The 21,503-nt window shown below is 34.7% G+C and overlaps 1 protein-coding gene across 2 annotated transcripts; it reads left to right on the top strand.

Annotated features, from left to right (window-relative positions):
• Positions 1 to 847: 847 nt before the first annotated feature.
• LOC139979743 (phe13-bombesin receptor-like) lies at positions 848 to 17,994 on the top strand. 2 transcript variants are annotated; one of them, XM_071990815.1, is made up of 2 exons: positions 848 to 1,251; positions 14,697 to 17,994. In XM_071990815.1, the coding sequence occupies exon 2, from the start codon at positions 14,717 to 14,719 to the stop codon at positions 15,734 to 15,736; it is 1,020 nt and encodes a 339-aa protein (XP_071846916.1). In that variant the 5' UTR covers positions 848 to 1,251; positions 14,697 to 14,716; the 3' UTR covers positions 15,737 to 17,994. The 2 variants fall into 2 exon arrangements, with proteins under 2 accessions (XP_071846916.1, XP_071846914.1); XM_071990813.1 differs by having other exon boundaries at positions 850 to 1,251; positions 14,694 to 17,994.
• Positions 17,995 to 21,503: the final 3,509 nt, after the last annotated feature.

Below are 21,503 nucleotides of genomic sequence, written 5' to 3'. Positions count from 1 at the left end.
ATGGTCAGATGTTGATGGTTTAAACACGTGCTAAAATGACCGAAATCACAACTCCAGCTTTCGATGGCTTTGTCTTATCATATAACAATAATGATAATAATAATAATAATGATAATAATAATAATAATAATAATAATAATAATAATAATAATAATATTAATAATAATAATAATAATAATAAGGGTTCGAATTGCGATCTAGCTTAGCCTTTAGTTGGCCATGTATTTGCCCTTTGATATTTCTTACAATGTCTTTATCTATTCCTCTTTATCAATTATTTATATATTTATAATTAAACTGACGAATTCCTATTGTGGATTGGGATCCTAAGGTCACTGGTCTGAATTTGCAGCAAAATATTCTTTGCTCCTACTTTTTAATTTTCTTTTTACATTTTTCATTTCATTTTCCCTCCCGATAAAAGCTTAAAATGGCAAATTTTCTGAAATATTTCTTAAAAACTTTACGTGATATTTGGTGAAAGAAATTTGGATTGTTCTTAACAATCTGATGGAGTTCAGCTGTTCGTCATGAAATGGACCGAAATAATTCTCAACAAACCATTTAGAGTTCTCCGAAAGTTGGATATTTTATTGTTTGATGTCTAATCACCCTTAGGATAAAGTCGATAAATTTGTGACGTATTTGACACGTAAAACGAGAAAGAAATAATGTGTTGTAGCATGTGATGTTAACAGCCTTGTATATATATAGGTATAGCCCGTACTGATAAGGATGACCTTTTTTGTTATGTGGTTTTGTTTGTTCATTTTTTTATCTACCTTGTCTATGTCAAAACTAAGAACCTAGATTGCAAGGTACCAAGGTAACGAAATATACAGTTTTACTGTTCACAATATGCAAGAAGAAAAAGAAAAAAAACTGCTGCAGAAACTAAGTTCGTCTACCGTAGATGAACAAGCCGGAATTGCATTAAATTGCGATGTGAGAATACTTGTAGATGTCATTTCACTGCTCCATTCGGGCAATTTGTCTTCAGACAGACACACGCTTGACTGGATGCCATATATTCTCGTATTTTCATTGGCTCAAGTGAAACTATCCGCGGATATTTGCTACTAAAGGTTTAATTCATTGGAAACTGGTCGCTTAGATGAAAAATGGCTTGATATAGGGATCAATCGACATTTATCAACAAGCAACGGCTAACGTTTTCCTGTTTGTCTCTCGAGAAACTAAATTTGGTCTCTGTCATCTATTCTTCAATAATATAGTTTTCAACTGTTCCAGGTAAGACATGTAATTCATCTCTCTATCGGGAGGAGGATGGGGGAGGTGGAGCTCATATATCGATATGTTATTGGTTAGGCTGCAAATTCAAAGTCATCAATGTTCTATGTGCTATACATTTTGTATACTTTTTTTATTATTATCATCTTTAGCTAGTTTGTTTATTTTTATTTTACTTTAATGTTAGATTCGGCTCTGATATAAAAACTTCTTATTGTTTTACCTTTCTCTCTTTCTGTAAGCAGTTGCAAAGACTACCAATATGATGTTATTGTCTTGCAATATTAATTCAAAAGTAAAGATATGTTTGTACATCTACAGCAAAAATGTTAACAAAAATGAAAAAACGCAAGCGGTAAAATCCATACTACAATATCATATCATATTTGCTATATTTGATTTTGAACATTCAACAACACAGAAACTTATGAAACTTGATAACGTTACTTTTAGTATGGTATGATCACTTCATAACATATATCATTCATGGATTAATTGTTGGGGATGTTAACTTCTTTATTCTTTGTTAAACTTTTATTGATCAGCCTGAGAACCTCATCAAAACATCATAGGTGTGTGTGTGACAGCTTATTCCATTAAACTCTATATGAACTGTACAGAAATTACACTTTTCATTTCATTTCGTTTTATGTTGTGTGACGTGCTAATGTATAAAAGTACAAATGTCTAAATACTTACCTAATAGTGTTGTTTAGTGCACATATTATAAGCAGTATTGTATAATTTTGATACACAAATCATCATAGTCCAATTTTTTTAATTAATAGTAATAATAACTGCATAATTAAGATTCGGCTTTTATTAGATATCAACTGCTTACTGATTTCGAGTGTTGCGATTGTTCTTGTTGCTTTGTTTTATACTGTAACTCAACACCTTTTGTTTTTTGGTGATATTGCTTAATTCAGTGTCGCCACTAAATTACAAATCGACTTACGTATCGACAATAAGAAACGTCCATTTATATCCCCATATTTATTATAGTGTGATACTGTTATTTCGTGTTAAGTACTTCCATTGTCCCTTAAAGTTTCTTTCTTTTTACCGAGTCAGATCATATTTTTACTATTGTGATATTTTCATTGTCATCTTACTTGTCAATGTTTGTTCGTGATTGTCATTCAAACAATCTCTCAATTATCTTTTATTTTATTTTATTTTATTCAATTCTTTCTTTTTTCTGCATGTTGCTTTCGTTTCATTTTGTTTATCGCTTGTATAAGATAATTCCTTTTCCATTGTTTCTTTCTCTCCTTTGTTTGAATTGCCCTGATCAATCCATTGTTATTGTTATGATATTTTCTCTCCTCATAGTCATCTTTCTTTTCAATGTCGTATTCGTCATTGTCATTTGCACAATCTCTCTATTGTATTTTCCCCCTTCATTCAATCGATTGTTTATCTATTTCTTGTCTCCGTCATTGTGTAAGCTCGTTGTTATTTTCCAACTCAATTCAATCCATGATTTCTGCCTGTTGTTTACGTTTCTTTTGTATTCATCGTCTTTGTAAAGTTGTCCGCTTTCATTGTTTCCTTCTCTCCTTTGTAGTTCTTTCAAATGTCCATCCATTGTTACTATTGTGACATTTTCATTGTACTTTGCAATATTGTATTCGTCTTTGCCATTTGCGTATCTTTTATTGCCATTTTTTTACTGCATTTAAACCATCAATTCTGCATTAGTGATTATTATCATTATTTTGTTTTCAGTTTGGTAAATTAAATAATCTTTGATTATTCCATTTTTGTAATTGTAATGTCTGTAATCTTTCGCTGTTCAATTTTCTTGTTGCTTGTTATGTTCTCGTATTTGAAAACAAAGTGTTAATGTCACGCGTCTTTTCGTCATTCCACCTCGCGGCCAATGTTTAAACTTGCTTGTCTTTTTCATTTTTTTTCGTTCTTTCTCCGTGATATGTACTACACATGTGGCTTTTATTAGCATTGTCAGGCGATGGCGGTACAAATCAAATTTGCATCAAAATCGATGTGAATGTGTCGGTTCCTCGTCCAAGTGTCTTTCATTTATAATCATTTGCCCGATGGTGTAGTTTTCTCTCTCTCTTTATTACGTCGATACTGAGAGTGTTGTTCATATGGTCAATTTGTTTAGTCTTTCTTCTATGCAGTACGACATTGTGACGTTTTATTTAGAATTTAGAATTTAGCAAAACAAAACTAATCAAATGTGTAAATATCGTCAAAAATCTAGACGTTGCTAACTCGCTCGTTTAATTTATATCGTTTATAATCTATAGGGCCTATTTTAGTGTGGTAAATATACTGGAAAATCAGTATCCAAAGTATATTTAATGGTGTAAGCAAATTCCGTGAATTAACTGATCCAATTTATATCGTAATATAAGACAATCTAATCCAATCGTGCTAATAAGTGAAGGATTATTAGCTTATCCAACTTAATATTGTCAGTAATCCGCACTGTAATCCAGTTGTCAGAACAAAGTCACGACATGAAGTGATCGTGTTTAGAAAGTTATAACTCTACCCTGATACGAAAATTAGCCCACACATTCGATTAATATTTATGTAAATATGTTACGATTGTTCTAATTTTGTAAGATAATTTGCAAACTAGATAGCAAATTGTCGAAACTTAACCACCCCCTAAAATGTTTGAATCAAATCAAATTAATATTTAATACTTAAATTGCGATAACTGAAAAAAAAGGTAGATATGATCAAATGGAAAACTCAAAAAACAAACAGAGAACTTGAAAGCAAATTTTATTTTAAATCAGGATATTAGACAGTTTGCGTCAAATAACTCACCATTTAAAGACTAAATTGCGACAACTGGCAGATTGTTAGATATGATAAAATGACAAGCTTTAAAAAAAAAAACAGATAACTTTCATCAAATACACTTAACATATGATTTTAACAGTTTCGAGCGCTATTTAAATTACATCGATAACGGAATTTGAAACAATCTTGATGTTCACATCAACAACAAGAAAGTTACAAATGTCTGATATTGTTAAATCACAGCGGTCACTTGCTTTATGAGTAACATAAATTTCGTCATGTCCTGTATTACAAATGAACTGTATTACTCCATTTGGGAGCCATACATTACAAGAAGCCAATGGAGCTCTTCGTTGAAATCATTCGATAATAAAGATGTTATAAAAAAAAACATGAACACTAATTAAAAGGATGAAAAACGGGTCAATGTATTCAGTTTTAAAACAATCAAATTACTTACAGCATTGCTATAGGTACATTTCGATTATAGGCTGCATTTTTTTCTCTTTTTTTTAGGGAAGCAGGTCCTATATAATTGCAAGCGGTTCAATATATCTCATGCATAGCAAATATACCGTTTGGTCAGCCTCTCGAAAATCTACACAAAACTCAATATAGCCACACATTAGGCTTTCAACTGTTATCAAACACAATCATCATCGACTTCTCCAATTGATGCTCTGTTGCTTATTTTAAGCTACAGGAACAATTCTGTCTTAATTTAATTAACGATTTTTTTGTCTGCCATAGTAAACACAAATTCTAAAACAATGGATTAACATTAACAAATTGGTATTGACAGAAGAGCCGGCATGTGAGTTGTTCGGTATACACGAACATCCCGAATACTTAAGATATAAAAAGGTCAATATCCTGAATATAGCAGAATAGATATAGATACATTAACCCATATATTTACGCTTTCCTTTTTCTTTGTTTTAAAAAAAAATAATGACATGTAACTTACTTTCCGCATAAATGCATCACTAACAATGAGATCAGAACACTTAGATGACGTCATCATCATTCTGTTTCGCAGTAGAGGCTTTCAACATATTTAACATAGTTTAATGGTGGAAATTGTGAATATTAAAATTAATACAGATATACCTTACACATCGTTATATGTTCATTGTTGTTATGTAACAAGATCTATATAAACGTGAAAAAATCTGCCCATAGAAATAGTTGGTTGTATTTTAATAATTTCGTTTACAAATGCAGAATATCTACGCTACCGTTAGCTTAAGGTAAACAAAACAGACGGAGGCAATGTTAGGCGAAATACTCCTCTGTATTCTAGACTATCGTAATAGCTCAGGGAAATAAAATCACAAAGAGGAAAGAACACGATACTTTTAGTGACTTTATAAACAAACAGAAGGAAGAAGCATAAACAGAAGAAACCGTCACCAGAATAGGAAAAGCAATATGAAAGATTATTTCTATTTTCAAAGGAATGTGGAATAATTCTATTTTCCGGAATGTGGAATAAGGTAAAGGGAAAAAACGTAGAAACGTCAACAATTTGCGCTGTTCCAACATTTGATAAAACTTGAAGCAATTCAATACAAAACATCTTTGATTTTAACATAAAAAACACACCGGAAAAGAGAACAAAAACAATATGGACATAAACTGTATGAATTTTTCTGTGTTTCCTTTTACATGCCAACACTATTTTGACTTCTCTTGGAACATGGACATCTAAATCATAGTCTGTTATATTGTTGTCAGAGTAAATATTGTGTAATTGAAGGACACCGTATATAACACAAATTCAAAAACGTATACTCTTTCTGTCAGCCTGACATCATAACAAATTGCGCTATATTGTACACCTATCACATTTATATTTTCTACTATGTATTTGTTTGTTATTATACACTTTCATAATTAAAGTCGGCATCTTCTTTCTGTCAGCTTGACATCATAACAAATTGCGCTATATTTGTACACCCTATAGTATCTCATTTATATTTTCTACTATGTGGTTGTTTGTATATTAAACGCTTCCAGAATTAAAGTTGGCGTCTTCTTTCTGTCAGCCTGACATCATAACAAATTGCGCTATGTTGTACACCCTATATAGTATCACATTTATTTTTTTTCTACTATAGTGTTTGTTAGGCATTGTACGCCTTCAGAATTAATGTCAGTGTCTTGTGCGGACGTACTTTTAAATCTATGAGATTTCGGACAAACTTCTTTTTAAATCCGCCAAACATTTGGAGATTTCGGTTGTATCTGGGATTAAAGGCGGTGGAAGAGTCATAAATCTTGAAAATATCGCAGAGACAGGATGAAACTATTTCTGTTAAGTCTAAGAGAGATCTAGAGAGCTTATGTATTTCTATTAATGTTTTGCAAAACAGATTGTCTTGATTAATAAGTCCACAAAAGCAAAGCACTAAGGCATTGTTTGACCTCTATAGTGTCGATGACCGGAATTTGTTGCCATTTGGTAAACGATTTATGTCGAGTAGAGGATCGATGTATTTGTTTAGTCCCGACAAAGCTGCAAAGTTTCTTGCGGAAGCGTGGAACTCCAAAGATAAGATGGAGAATTTTTATAATGTTCTGTGACTTTTATTCCTTCACTACTCCAGTCCCAACTCCTTCACTCAATCTCTCAGGTCTCCATCAGTTTGCAGTCACTTCACTCAGCCACACCCTTCATTTTCCCAACAGCCAGCACAACAACACAAGGCCAATTCCAAGTAAAAGTGAACAGTGAACTCCCTTCTTCTCATACAATGTCATAAGTAGTCTAAATATAGTATACACTGTAGAAACACACACACATACATCTCTAACCCCTCTTGACCCCCATCTCCCCTTATCTATCCTTCAACCTGCCTGACCTCTCTGAGCACCAACTTTCAGACTTTCACTGGCTCACACCTAAGGATTCCATCTCCATAGCAACAATATTTACAAGGTAAAGTTAAAGAGGTATATTATAGCAATAGAAAGTTGAGATATATAGATTGTTCATGGTTATAGCTATAGTCTTTAAGTTTGTTCTAGGCATTTATAGGCTTAAGAATCGTATACGTCTTAAAACAACAGAGTTCGTTATACAAACAAATACCAAACCTACAGGAATTTACTAAAACTAATATTTCAATAGTACAAACTAATACTTATTTCGACTTTGTTTCGTTTTAACCGAATGATTAATTATTCAATTATATTTTTATTTTATTCTATTCTCAACAGTAAGTTACCCATTTACGTTTATTGTTATTACAGTTTATCACATAGGAAAATTAAATCGAAAGCTTCAAATTTGTGTAATTATTTGAAATGAAAGCTTACTATCGTAAAAAGCTTTAATAAGAAACAACATTGATTTGGCATTTCAGCGTGTTTATAAAATTCTTTATAAAATGTTGATATTTTATTCTTCTTTTTATAATTCAAGATCGGGAATATGATATGTTATGCTTTTTACTTAAATATCATTTCATTATTTATGGATTCAACCCATAACCCCGTCAGCTAACAGGTGACATTTAGTTCCTAAAGTAGTCCTGAAAATTAACGAGTATTGCCACAGCAGTGTAATTAATGGGATAATTTCTAATATAGGACAACATTGGAAAGTAACTAGGATCCGGGTAGAAAAATGTTAACAATAATGTGGGAAATGACAAAGAGTATTGGTGGGAATGCAATGGGCCTACATATATATGTGTGATGTACTACATGCAGTTATGATGCCATACTAATATTTTTACTTTTTCTGATAGAGTTCTCGGCAGTAATGGTCACATTTAATTCCCTGGCTTACTCCCTGAGTGTTACTGCCTGAAATCTTACACGAATGGCGCACCATGGAAATTACATTACAGTGTGCCGTACGTAGGCTACTAACTTCATCTTTCTGATGTACTAGTCTTGATAATTGCGATCCCTTCTTCAGAGTACACACGTTAAATATGTGAATATTCATTAGATCATGACCTTTAACACCTAATTACTCATATAGTTAGGTACAAAACTAAGGCTATATCCGGAGAAAACAAAATCTGTCTTGCATGAATATTTGAGAGTGAGTATATTGACAATTTGGAAAAGTTAGAAGTTGATACGAATTCCCAAGTAATAAAGCATACTGCTGTCTTCTTTAAAAGTAAAAGTGTTGAGATGTGTCGGTGGTGGGGGGGGGGGAGTGGGAAGTCAGAGACGGAGGCGGAGGCGGGTTTACAAATCTGTTTGAAAGAAATAGAGCACGAACCTCTAAATAGAGCACGGACCTCTATGTGAAAGATCAATATTGTCTGGAAAATGTCTACATGATACCATGGCACCTCTCTGATGGTAAAGTATAGTTTTTTTTTTCTATATTCCTTGTCCAAGAAATGGTCAGTTTCGCTCGATGATCCGTGTTCAACGGGGAGAAAGATTTAAAAATCCCTGCATCACGTGATAGTGTTTAGCTTTTAATGTCCTTGTCTTTAGGGTGTTCTCTGGTTATTTCCGGACACAAACAATTCTAGATCAAATCAAAATCACGATTTCAGCGTGTATGGAATTCTTGTCAAGAGGCTTGTAGGGAAAATTAAAAAAATGAATACCACTGTATTATTATAGATAAATTATTATAGCTAGAATATTATACATAAAATATTATTATAGATAAACATACTTACAGTTCAAAAAAAAACACAAGCCTATTGCGAAAGTGAACCCAAAACACACGGTAAAGTTAAGATTTTTTTTTTAAATTGTTCCAAATTTGGTAACTAAAATCATATATATAAGTCATATATATATATATATATATATATATATATATATATATATATATATATATATATATATATAGGCCAATGTGGCATCTTCGCGAGTTCCTGCTTGTAGGAGGATCTATTAAACAAAAAATACAAAAATACATATATTAACTCACCTGGCACCTGACCTAGATTACATCAGGTACAATGGAATCAGGTGTAAATATCACAATTTACAATAATACAATTTACACACAAATAACAACATAAGGAGAAACATTTCATACCTTTGTTTCCTCCTCTTCTTCTTGTTTTTGTTGTTGCAATGACGTAAATCGTTCATTAATTGGTAATAAGGAACAGCTATTCTGGCTGACATTACAACGCGCTCTTTTACAGATAAAGCGGTATCCGATTCTGTGTGGAAATTACATGTATGGCTTGTGAAGAACATTGCAAGATTACTGATGACAAACTGATGACAAGTGCGACATTTAAAGCAGCAACTGGTTGCCTATGCAGCATAGTTTGTCTCGCCATAAACATACAATCAAGCAAACGATAAGTTGGTAGCTATATGTTTCATTTAAGAGATCTACATTCATTAAAACTCATTAAAACAGGTTACAAGTTGTATAGACAACAAAGAAATAATACAATATTGCGCTTTTGTTTGCTAAACTTTAAATTCTATCCGTATAGCTGTGTCTTTATCCAAATGAAATTGTTGAAACGGATGAATTGTTCTTTTCCTTGTACGAAAGTTTATAACGTCATTTTCTAAATTCTGTGATACGTATAATATAATTATGTGCCACCACCATTTGTACAAAAAAAAAACCAACTCAGAATTCCTAGCTACATCGTGATAGGTGTCCTAAAATTCTATCCGAAAGTTTTCTTTATAAACGCCTATATAGCCCTATATACATAATGCGTCACATGTCAACAGGTCAGTATGCACAGACATATCAGTCTCTTCCAATACTACTTCTTCAGGTCCTACACTGTGTCTTCTGTCGTATCGTGAAAGCAACGGATGTTTTTAATAGGATTCGGGATAATGTAATTCGGTCGAGGCTTCGATCCATTTGCACAGAGACACTGAAACGAAAAGAAGTTAAATTTAGCCTAGATTTTGAAATTTGGTTTGATACCTGTGTTTAATGATCGCGAGGGAACGAGGAAGACACCTCAGGCACCTTAGACGTGACGAAGTTGCAAATTATTTTGAGTTTTTTTTTTTTTTGTGGAGATGTTGTACAAAATATTACCTCTAGAACATGGGTAATAGCTGATTGTTAAGTTTGCTTCTCTTGTTAATGTAACGATGGATTGTTTACTCTAAAAGAGAATATGTAATTTTAGGATTCGCGAACAAGATCTGAAATGGCTCCATGAGAAGGCCACCATCATTGTCAGCAGAGGTCTACTACTTGGACTAAGGATCAGCTCCATGTTGTAAGACACAAAGTCTGTATACTGTACAGAGTTATTTATGTAAGCTACTGTTTAACGACATTCCGTATTTGATTATTTCTGTCAATGTTATCATTTTTTTTGTAAATCTTTGTACTACCCCCTCCCTCCCTTCCCTCCATCCCCTCTCTTCCCCCCTCTTCTGCTATCTTCAGAGTTTCACTTTTCCTGGGCAGAGAATGGTCTTTCGTCTTTCGTCCCCATAACTGGATATAATCTCACAAAAACAAATTGATATAGTTGTAACATATGATACGATCTTATATCTTAACACATCGAGCTCTTCCAGACCCCCTCCCCCTCCCCAGCCCCCCTCCTTCCCAGGACGACTCTCAACAACAAAAAAGAACCACATCTTCAATAAACGTAAAATGCCTTCTCACATGAATTTTACATTCAAATACTCAATCGCACAGGTATGGTTGGTACTCTATGCATATAGAAGATTAGATTTGTAAAGAAGTTTTGAGATTTTCCTCTGAGTTAGCCCACCCCCACAAACACAAATTCCCGACTCAGCTTTTGACTTGCGTGCCCGACTTGAGTTCACTCTCTCAGATTTAATCACCCTCTGAGGTCCCTATTGAGCCACCATTTTTCTCTACACAAAATGGGTAAGGCTAGGTAAATCTGCTATGATATTGTGGTAGGTTTTGACTAAGGATCGACGTTCGCTTTGCGGTAAATTTGCATACATTGTGAATACATTTAGCATCTCGTGTGAGATCTACGAAATGAAACTTTATCATTTCAAACCTAGCTTGTTTGAAGTCGAGATGTATTATCCTAAAACTGATCACACAAGCCGACACTTTAACCGATCTGTCAATATTTTGTGTTTCGGAAATGTTTAATACTTTCTCATCTGTAAATGATGCTTTCCTACTATACAAGATGCAAGACACTTTTTTTGATAACTTCATATTAGTTGCTAGGTTACATTTATTTATGTTATTCCTATACATAGCCTATATTTGAAAGTTTGACGATCGCTCAGACGTTCGTCACATCACACTTTCTCTGATAGCTTTTAAATTAAACACATCTGGTTACCTCAAGTTATATTGTCAAAACGGCCACAAAAAAAAAAACACTTTTGTGAAGCCTCGCTTGACTGCTTGAAATATTTTTTATCACCTCATTCCGGTCACATAATCTTATGTACCAAAATATTGTACTTTTAGTGCGAAATTCTCAGGATTCACAGCAAAAGCGTTCCCGCACGGATGTGACGCCATCATTGATCATCAGACTAACTTGGTGTGACAAAACAAATTATGTTTTCATTCTTTATTTGAAATTTCAAAAGTCTCAAAGAAAAAGAAAATTTGTCACATGACGGTGAATTAAACAAAGTTCTTCCGAAGGCAAGCATGTCTACTTAAGATGAATAAAGTTTAAAGTTTCAACCGGCCACACCTGTATGGACATCCTGTCGATGTCTATACACAAGGCGAAAGGATTTTGTCTACCTTCAAGGCCTAAAATATTGATATAAACGAAATAACAACGCCGTTCATCCTTCCAAGTGAAATGTATGAAAGAGAGAGAGATAGAGAGAGAAATAAGATCAATAATGCAGACTAAAGCAAAATGGTGATCTATTTCTGCTTCGTATAATGACCTCTTTTGTATAATAGAGAGTGTACATTGTTCACGTCATATTCCGTAAGACATCCCTGGAGAATTCTGCTTTTCTTTTCAACAGAATTATGAGTTGCAGTATATATCTCATGGGAATGAATTCGAAAATAATGTTCAGCATTCGCGGGCTTCGAATTCATTTCTGAAAGGAACGCTTTAGATTTCTTTCCATGTATAAACATGAGTGATGATTAGAAACCATAAGAAGAGGGGGGGGGAGTGAAAGAAAACAAATATCCATCAAAAGAATGACATATTTTTTGGGGGGTGGGACCTTTGTACCCTCATTTCCGTTCTTGTTTTTTAGTAAAAATGAAACGATAAGTCTGTCATGAAATTTCATTGTTGTACTTTTAGTAATGAAGTGAGAAAGATGTCGTGATAGAACTTAGTTTTGACGTCGTATTAGATATTGTGGCAAAGTAGCTTGGTCAGAATTGGTAACTGAAACAAAATTTAAGAAAATGAATTAAAATAATAACATATATATTCATATATGACCAACAACACATTTGCAAATGGCTTTCTCTTTTAAAAAGTTCAACATATCTGCTTTAAAACTTTGTTTTACTTTCCATATGAAAGTTTGACATCATTTTTATCCCAATAGGGTGTTGTTTCTATGAAACTAAAATGAGTGGGAAAAATTTAACCATTTACGTATTCAAACTTCAACCACATCAAGTATTCCAAGAATATATGTATATGTATATATGCATAAATGCTTTGTCTTTGTTTTTGTCACTAATGTTAAGACACTGCTGCAGATACGACCTACTTTACACTTTCATTTTTTCACCAATATTATCTATTCAGTTGCTTAGTGTTTGTTTTATTCCTTTTTTTCCGTCATAATTAACTTAAAATACAAAATGATAGTGGGCAAAGAGGTTAAACTGAATGGTTGATCAGATGGCCTCGATGGAGTGGAAACATTTAGGTAAGAGGGAGGTTTACATATAGCTAGGTATATCTTGTATATTAGGTAAGTACGACTTGATGTAGGTAAACTTATAACCTATGTATAGGTTAGTTTTGATTAATGTTGTGTTAATGGGGTGTATGTATGATGGATATATGGTAAGTAAGATAATGTGGATTGGTAGATACAAGGTTATCGTAAAAACAAAAGAAATAATAGTAATATTCACAAGTTGGCAGCAATTTATTCATATGTCGTGGGTTTGGGTGAGGGTCATAAATGTTGTTCTAAATAAATGAGACAAGTAAACTTCCCAATGTAAAAGTATATATAACATATGTATATATATATATATATATATATATATATATATATATATATATATATATATATATATATATATATATATATATATATATATTTATATATATATATACACACACTCTTAAATGGTGTAAGTTGAGTTAGTAAGTGGCTAGACGAGTCCGAAGATGATTATTCTTCCAATAAGACATTTTGGAATTCTGAAAAGCACTTTCGTATTTTGCTCTATGCCTCATTTCACATATGGATGCTTATAAAGACAGATGTTGCAAATATTGTAACAAAGTTTGGTTCCTTACGCATGTCTTAATAGCTTAGGAAGGTCAATCAATGGTACACGTTAAATCATGCAGTAAGCAGAAACAAAGCCTTGGTTAATCTAGCAAAAGATATCACAATTTGCAACCTTCCATTTCAAAGTGTCATTGCATTTATACCTCTGCATTTCAATTCTCAGAATTCGCATGTCAATTTCACGATACAATTACATCTCTGAATAAGTCTAGTATACCTGATTGCCTTTTAGAAAAACTTTATTTGTAGCATATACTCACAAGATGTTTGTGTAATCTTTCTTAAAAGCATTGTTGAAGTGTTCCTGCTTTCATTCTTCTTCCGCTTAATGTCACCCCACCCCCCCTCCACCCCAATACCCACCCTTTAAAAGTATTCAGTTCGATGCCAATATATCCTAACCCTTAATGAAAACGAAAACTCCAGACTAGACATTTCTGATGGCAAAAGACGCGTAGAAAGATGCGGTTTGACTTTTAAAATATTTCAGTATTGGCTGCAAGAGAAATCTTTTAAATGTCCTTCCCTACAAGCTTTGATCCTCCAAATTACTGCCAGCTATTATTAAGAATCATTAAAATTAGACAATGAAAATACATCAGTATATATACATGTGGGTAAGCACTTTCTACAGTGGGCGGTAAAATGTTGCTGGGAATATAATTTGAGCATGGATGACCATTATCTGATTTTTAGCATACTTGGGGGAATTACTGAAGTCCCCGGGATGTCCCTCTCATATTTATTATTTGAAGGAACTTTTACTAGACAACTTCACAGTTTATAAACTGGAAAAAGGCAAATACTTATATAACCTACATCCGCATATAAATGTCATGTTAGATGTTATTCGTCGCCTCACTCATACTTTCTCATGCAAATGTCGCGGTGTGCTAAAGTCATTACGCATATGGATGTATCGTATAGACACACTTTAACCAGCATGCCTCTGGGTATGTAACATCCTATGTCAGTACGATTTACCTCCTTTACAAAGCGTTATGGTAATGTCATCACTTCACTGCTTTCATATGAAAGTTTCAAAGAAAGGTTATTGAAGGAAGCGATGGTATATATATATATATATATATGTATATATATATGTGTGTGTGTGTGCGTGGGTGCGTGTGTGTGTGTGATAAATACAACAACAAAACTTAATATAATTGCAACATTCATATAAATATTAAAATAAATGATTTGCTTGAATTAATTCATTCATTTTTCTCCTATCTTTTCGACTTCTCAAATAGAAGCTCCTGCTTATCTATACAAGATGGATGCGTTTGAAGGTGTCACTAACGTGATGGAAAGTTCCATCCCAACCGAAGAATTTTATGAAGAGCCACTTCTTCTGCTGTTAATGCTCAAGATTGTTCTCTGCGTTATATTGGTTGTTGGTGTCCTGACTAATTCAAGTATCGTCATACTTATGGTCGTCTACGGCTTCCGTAACGTCTCTGATGTATTTATCGGGATATTATGCACAGCCAATACTGTATTCCTTATAGTGTTTGTCCCTCTTGAACTTTCTGAACAGAACGTTCACGACATGGATTTATTCTTTTGCCGGCTGATTCAAACCATTAATGTATATTTCTGCGCTCTCTCGATTTTGTCCTTGGTAGTCTTGAGTTACGAGAGATGTTGCGCTGTCACTAGACCGATGAGTTCACGCGGAGACAACCTCAAAACGACTTTCGCTAAGGTTGTATTAGTCATCATTCTCGCTTGCCTGCTGTCGGCGCCATTTTGGTTCGTCTACGAATACGACGGTGCTGAGAACCAACCCAACCCGGACGTGTTTCGATTCGCCATCTACTTCACCACTGTGACTCTTTATGTGTGTCCACTGCTTTTAATCGCGGTTCTTTATCTATGTATGGCCGTTACGCTTCTCCGTTCTGCACGGTCTCTTCAGGAAGGCGACCATAACAGACACGTCCAAGCCAGAAGAAATCGTGTCTCATGGATCGTCTGCGGACTTGTAGTCTCCTTTGCAGTCTGTTGGTTACCGTTCTATCTTTTCCTAGTGCTTTGGGATACAGGTGCTAAAGATCACGTGCCTAATCTGATGTTCTTCTTGGGATACTTCCGGTCCCTCATATACACCCTCAACACCTGCACTGATCCCTTGTCGATTTACCTGCTCGGTTCTCGATATAGACAAAATCTGAGAAGAGCGTTCTGTAAGAAGAAAAAAAAGAGAGAAATTCAAACATCGTTTCAAAGTTTTACGAATAAACCGTACCACCATCAGTCAGATACCTGCAAGTCAACGTCGCTATCAGTTTAAAAAATATTTTGAGGTCTGGTGAATCTCTATCTCTATAGCAGGGTTTCCCTAACTTTATCCCCCCCCCCCCGAACCCCCTGTGGATGTCAGAGCTGTTCACGAACCCCAAACTTTTTGAGACACGATCTGAGTCATTATTATACTATAATACACATACCAGTGCTTCGTTAAAGATCAAGTTCATAGTGTAATATTGTAATGGAAAAAAACAAGAGATGAACAAATATTTCTTAATTCAGTTATTTATTACTTGCACGGTACGGTACTACTATGGCAACATATGCTTATGGAACGCGAAAAGGGTTTGTCGACTTTTGTACTTACTAAATTATATGATATATCAGATTTTAGTTCAGCAAAAAGTACTCTAGTTTTGACTTTCAGAAACGTCTCACGAACCCCCTGGGAAAGACTCACGCACCCCCTGGGGGTTCATGCACCCCAGTTAGGGAACCCCTGCTCTATAGTTATATACAATGTAGGTCAAAAGTCAGCGAACCGATATATATTTGTTGTTTTATATTGTTTTCAGTTATTTTTTGCCGAAGAAATGTACGTGGATACAAAATTGCATTCACCATTTATACACATTTAGTTTTTTATGTCTGCCTTGCGGTGTGTCACTATTCTTCTGCTTCATATATTGCATAAATTGTATAAAGTATAGCAAAACGTCTGATGGAGGTTGTTAATAACAAATACAAAGACATAAATAACAACATATTTATGGTAAAGAATATTCGTATTTTTTTTTCAGTACCTGTGGTGATGGGTTTTTTAATGGCATTTTTAATGAAGAGACTTAACTTTCACGTCACCCTATAAAAGTTGAATCACATGTTTTGCTGAAGACATTTTTGAAAACTACCAGGGTCACGTGTTTTTTAGTTGTCGTTTTAATTTTTTTGGGGGGGTGGGGGGTGGGTGGAGACGATGTTTTGTTTAATCAAATAGACATGTAAAAATGTTCTCTTTAGTGTCGACCAATCAACTGGTTTGCCTTGGAATAAGTAATATCAAATGGTATGTTAAAGGATGACCTCAGGTAGATGTTTAGTCTTGAAATATCATCGTCAAAGAAAGGAGATACATTTACATTGCTTCAAGTATTATATGTCCATCTATATAAGCTATTTCTGTTTTCAAGACATTCGGATTATAAGTATGTTAAATTTCTGGACTGCTTCATTAATGTTAAAGTGACTATGAAGTTTTCTTGCTTAGTACCGGTTTAAATGTTAAAGTTTCATCCATTATTTTTTTATTAATTGTAATAACTCAATCAAAGTACTTTCTGTTCAGATATTATGATATGGGCAACACCATTCACCCTTGGAGTTGCCCAGTCAAACTTCGAGGACATCGGGCGGTGGAGGGGGAGGGGAGGGGGAGGGGGTATTAAGCGAGTGCACCCCTCTAGATAAAGTAATACGATTCAACGATATATACTTGATGCAGGAACATCATGGTATAAAATCTTCATAAGTTCTGATGGAATAGGTTAATTTAATGTCGGTTTTCACCACTTTCACGACATATTGATAACGCCCCTTCTTTGCATATTAAAATTGGGTCTCAAGTTGTTTTGGTCATGACTGATGAGGAGGATAAAACGAATAGTAGATAACATATAGACGAAATACTACGTTAATAAATGCATGGTCTTCAGGCTATGCGGACGGACAATGGCACGAAGTGGCAAAGAGTTATGTAATTTCAATATGGTTATGTAATATTAATATCATTACATAACCAAATATGGTTATGTAATATTAAGATCATTATATAATTAAATATGGATATGAAACATTACTACGATCATGTAAATTTAAATGTGGTATATGTAATGTTACTATGATAATGTAACTTTAATGTGGGTTATGTAATGATGTTAATATGATTACGTAATTTTTTGGTACGGGTATGTTATATGATATGGCTATTTCAAATAATGAAAATCAATTACAGTGCCGGTATACATAAGGAAGCATCCACTTTAATTTACATTAAGATCAAAATTACATAATCACAAATGAAGATTTATATCATCTTATGGAGAACATCAGTATAGAATTAGTCGAACATTGTGCAGTGTTAGTTTGTGTCTAACGCTTAACGTAAGGTGACGCATTCATTACTTGTATGAACGTATTTTCATGGTTGAGCTGTTCCGGCGATTACAAATAAATTTACAAAAAAAGGCCCCGGACTGATTAAGTAAAAATTTCTGTTATTTGGCGGCAATTCATTATTAATGCTTGAGGAAACAAATACTATGAATTAATGTAATTATCTCTCTTGTCATGTTTTTTCTTTTATCATTACTGTTTTATGAAAACCACTGTTCCTATATAAAGCAAGGGCCATTTGACATTCAAAATTTGATCAATAATTAAAATTTCTAAAGATGAAAAACGTTTTATCTAATAATAAAGGCTAAAATGATATCCGTAATTGCCTCCAACATACTCAACAGTTTTCAAGTTCCTGCAAAATACCTACGCCTCTCCCCGGCCCCTCCCCCCCCCCTCCACTCTCCTCCGATAATTCTACCCTTTAACTAACACCTCGACTGTGAATGGGGAAATCAGAAAGAGCACACACTTCCAAGGGCAGTGGCTTCTATTTGATTTGATTTGAGAAGTTAACCGCAAATTTCACGTCAAAATGGATCTTCCGGACATTTTATATACTATATGTAGTAAAACGTCCCCCATGCACACATCTATCGCGGCCAGTTGGGCTAAAGTCGTTCAGTCAGAGGACTTTTGACTTCAGCAGGAGAAGAATTGAACAGTTCCTCGGGGCTCCGGTCCTATAGGACGCCAATCCATAACGGTTCATACCTAATCAGTCTAGTTTATAATGTGTCCTAACCACCTATGGAACCATGTGCACGTCACTAGTAGGTTTGATGTAATCCGAAAAGACACAAAGTTTGTCACTAGCTGACCAATTTACATGCTTCTTTCTAGTATAATTAAGAGTACTACAAATTAACTAAACCACGGAAATCTTTTAAGAAGTGTTAATATGATAGTCTTGCTTCACCTTCTAAACCGTCTCACTCGGTATGGGTAACTATTTTGTGACATTGATGCCCTAATCCACCCCACCGCCACCACCCACCCCTCCATTTCCCTCTTCCCCTCCCACTCCCCTCTTTAGCGGAGAATCGTTCCCATCATATTCATGGAGTTCCTCTTGTTTGTCCTTAAACCCATCAGTGGGTGTGAGTAACAATTAAGACATTGATCTGGCTTTTCCCCCACCCCTGCTTCCCCACCCTCCTACCTCCACCCACCCCCCAGTCCACCCTACCTTCATCCCTCTCCACTTGTCTGTTTTTAGTAATACTGACCAGTTCGCCAAGTCAGCATTTCTTTCGCCTTCTTTTCATGCATCCATAACCGCATTGAATTTCGAACCTCTTATTTTTGTAACAAATTCTCCTGAAATTCGTCTCTCAGAATATTTCAATCGATAAATCCAATTAGTCTTCATTCGGGCCGCTCTATCAATCTGAAGACAGGACGAAGTCCTTGAGGAATATTACATGACATATGGTACCTCTTTGTTCCTCAGATTAAATGACTTTATTGATAAATATATTATTTTCACATCATTATTTTGATTAAAATATCATTTAAATTGTTATAAAATGCATGAGGGGATTTTTGCAATAAACCTTGATAATTACAAAGATTAGTTAAACGGTATAGATATGGCTTTTACCAGCCGAATAAAAGTTGATACTTATGTGGCCTCTTGTTTCTTATTTTCCATGAATTCATTTTTCAAGAGTATTGATAGTCTTCAGAGTGATTTTATATATATAATTTATCTTCATATCGACCTCCAATAAAACAGTTTATCTCACTACAGGAGAAAAAATTACAATAAGGAAATCCTTACCTCTATACTAAAATATTAATTCAAAAAGGAATAGAAGACGAATACTTTATACCTCACTTTATTCAATAAAATATGTTATAATACCTTCGTTTAGCCTTAGAAAACGGAGGCGACAGGGGGTACGGAGGAGGGGGAGGAAGAGGGAGACCTAATCATTCCTGGATGTGAAGATCGTCAAACGAAATGCCATTTTTTGAGGGAGTATCGTTTTATGTTTTCTTATTATTGCATTTTTTTTTTATAGAACACCTATAGCAAATGGCTACTTAATCAGTTCGATAAGTTATGAAACAGCATCGAAAAGGCAAGTCGAATGGAAGCGTCAATTAATTGATTATAGGGGGGAGGAGGAGGGGGGACAAGCTATGAACGGTGTTTTCAAATATGAACAATATATATCACAGTTTGTATAATTTTCTCGACAAGCTTTATTTGTAAAATACTTCCAAACGACAAAGAGAAGGATACTTCTGCAAGAGTGAATGTTTACAATAGTAATTGCTTAATCAGCTTGAACATTATAGAAGTAAAAATTCAGTTGAGAGCACTTGAATTTAGGGATGTCCACTCACTCCCCCCCCCACCCCACCTCCCACACACACACACATACCTTCTCTCTCTATCTCCACCTCTCTCTATCTCACACCTGATCTACGTGTGGGTTGCTAGGATTTAACTTATTTAATATATTTGGATATGCTTCTTATACTAAAAAACTACAAACCCTTTCTCTTTGCCAAAGTTTCGTTCTCTTATAATACGAACTTAAAACGTACCGTATACTCTTTGCATTTTTATTTAATTTGGGAAAACAAATTTCCTGCTGAAAAACATGGTCGTCCAAATGAAGCAGAGATGGCGATATTATTAGTTTTGACAAACGAATTTACATTTTGAAACAAAATTTCAATATCTGACAGAGGTATAAAGAAAAAAATCCCTGATATATAGAAAAGGAAAGGAAAAGAAAAGAAGGAAAAGTATATATACATGCCAGGGGCGTATCCAGGGGGGGGCGCAACAGGCGCGCGCCCCCCCTTTTGGCCGTCACCAAAAAAAAAATGTTTAGCAAAAAAAAAAAAAAAAAAAAAATTGATGACGACCTTTATGTGAGATGTCGGTGATCGCTCAACTCCCCCCCCCCCCCCCCCCCGTATGCTTTAGTTTTTGTTTGCCAAAAAAAGGTTCTGGCGAAGTTCGGCGGCATAATAGTTTTAGAAACATAGATGGTAATTGTGTTTGTATTATCACTATAAACACTAAATGACATGCCAGCCATACTAAATTGTGCATTTTGTGTCCATATTTACTGGAAATGTTGCTTATTATTAAGGTCGAAAAATGGATCACATATGGCCATGGGCGGCGATCCTGGGTGGAGGGGGGATATATCCCCCCATGAAAATGGGTGGAGGGGATGTAATGCACCATATCCCACCCCCACCCACCAAATGTCAGGGATAAGAATATTTTCATGCCTACATTTATGCATCTTCGTTAATGTACGGCTCTTTTTTAGCTTCATTTCTCGCCTACCATAAACGCAGTGCGATCTTTTCAAATAAAGCGTCTTTATAAAGCAAAAATAGTTGACTGTAGGCTTCATTGGCCCTATAACAACAAAATGTATTATTGCGCCCACGGTATTGATATAGTACATATATGCACCCTCATAGTATTCATATAGGCCCTATAGTAGGCCTACACACCATGTTCCTTCGAACAGCTGAGAATCTCATGTAACCAGGGTAATGCTTAATACACGTTTCACCTGGATGCCCTAGCAATCGGTACCTAGGAATGTAACTATGTGTAATTGTGTATTGCATGTGTATAGTGTCACATTAGAATA

Source organism: Apostichopus japonicus, chromosome 14, assembly GCF_037975245.1.
Source record: "Apostichopus japonicus isolate 1M-3 chromosome 14, ASM3797524v1, whole genome shotgun sequence".
In the NCBI taxonomy this organism is placed as follows: domain Eukaryota; kingdom Metazoa; phylum Echinodermata; class Holothuroidea; order Aspidochirotida; family Stichopodidae; genus Apostichopus; species Apostichopus japonicus.
This window is presented reverse-complemented; position numbering and strand designations above follow the sequence as displayed.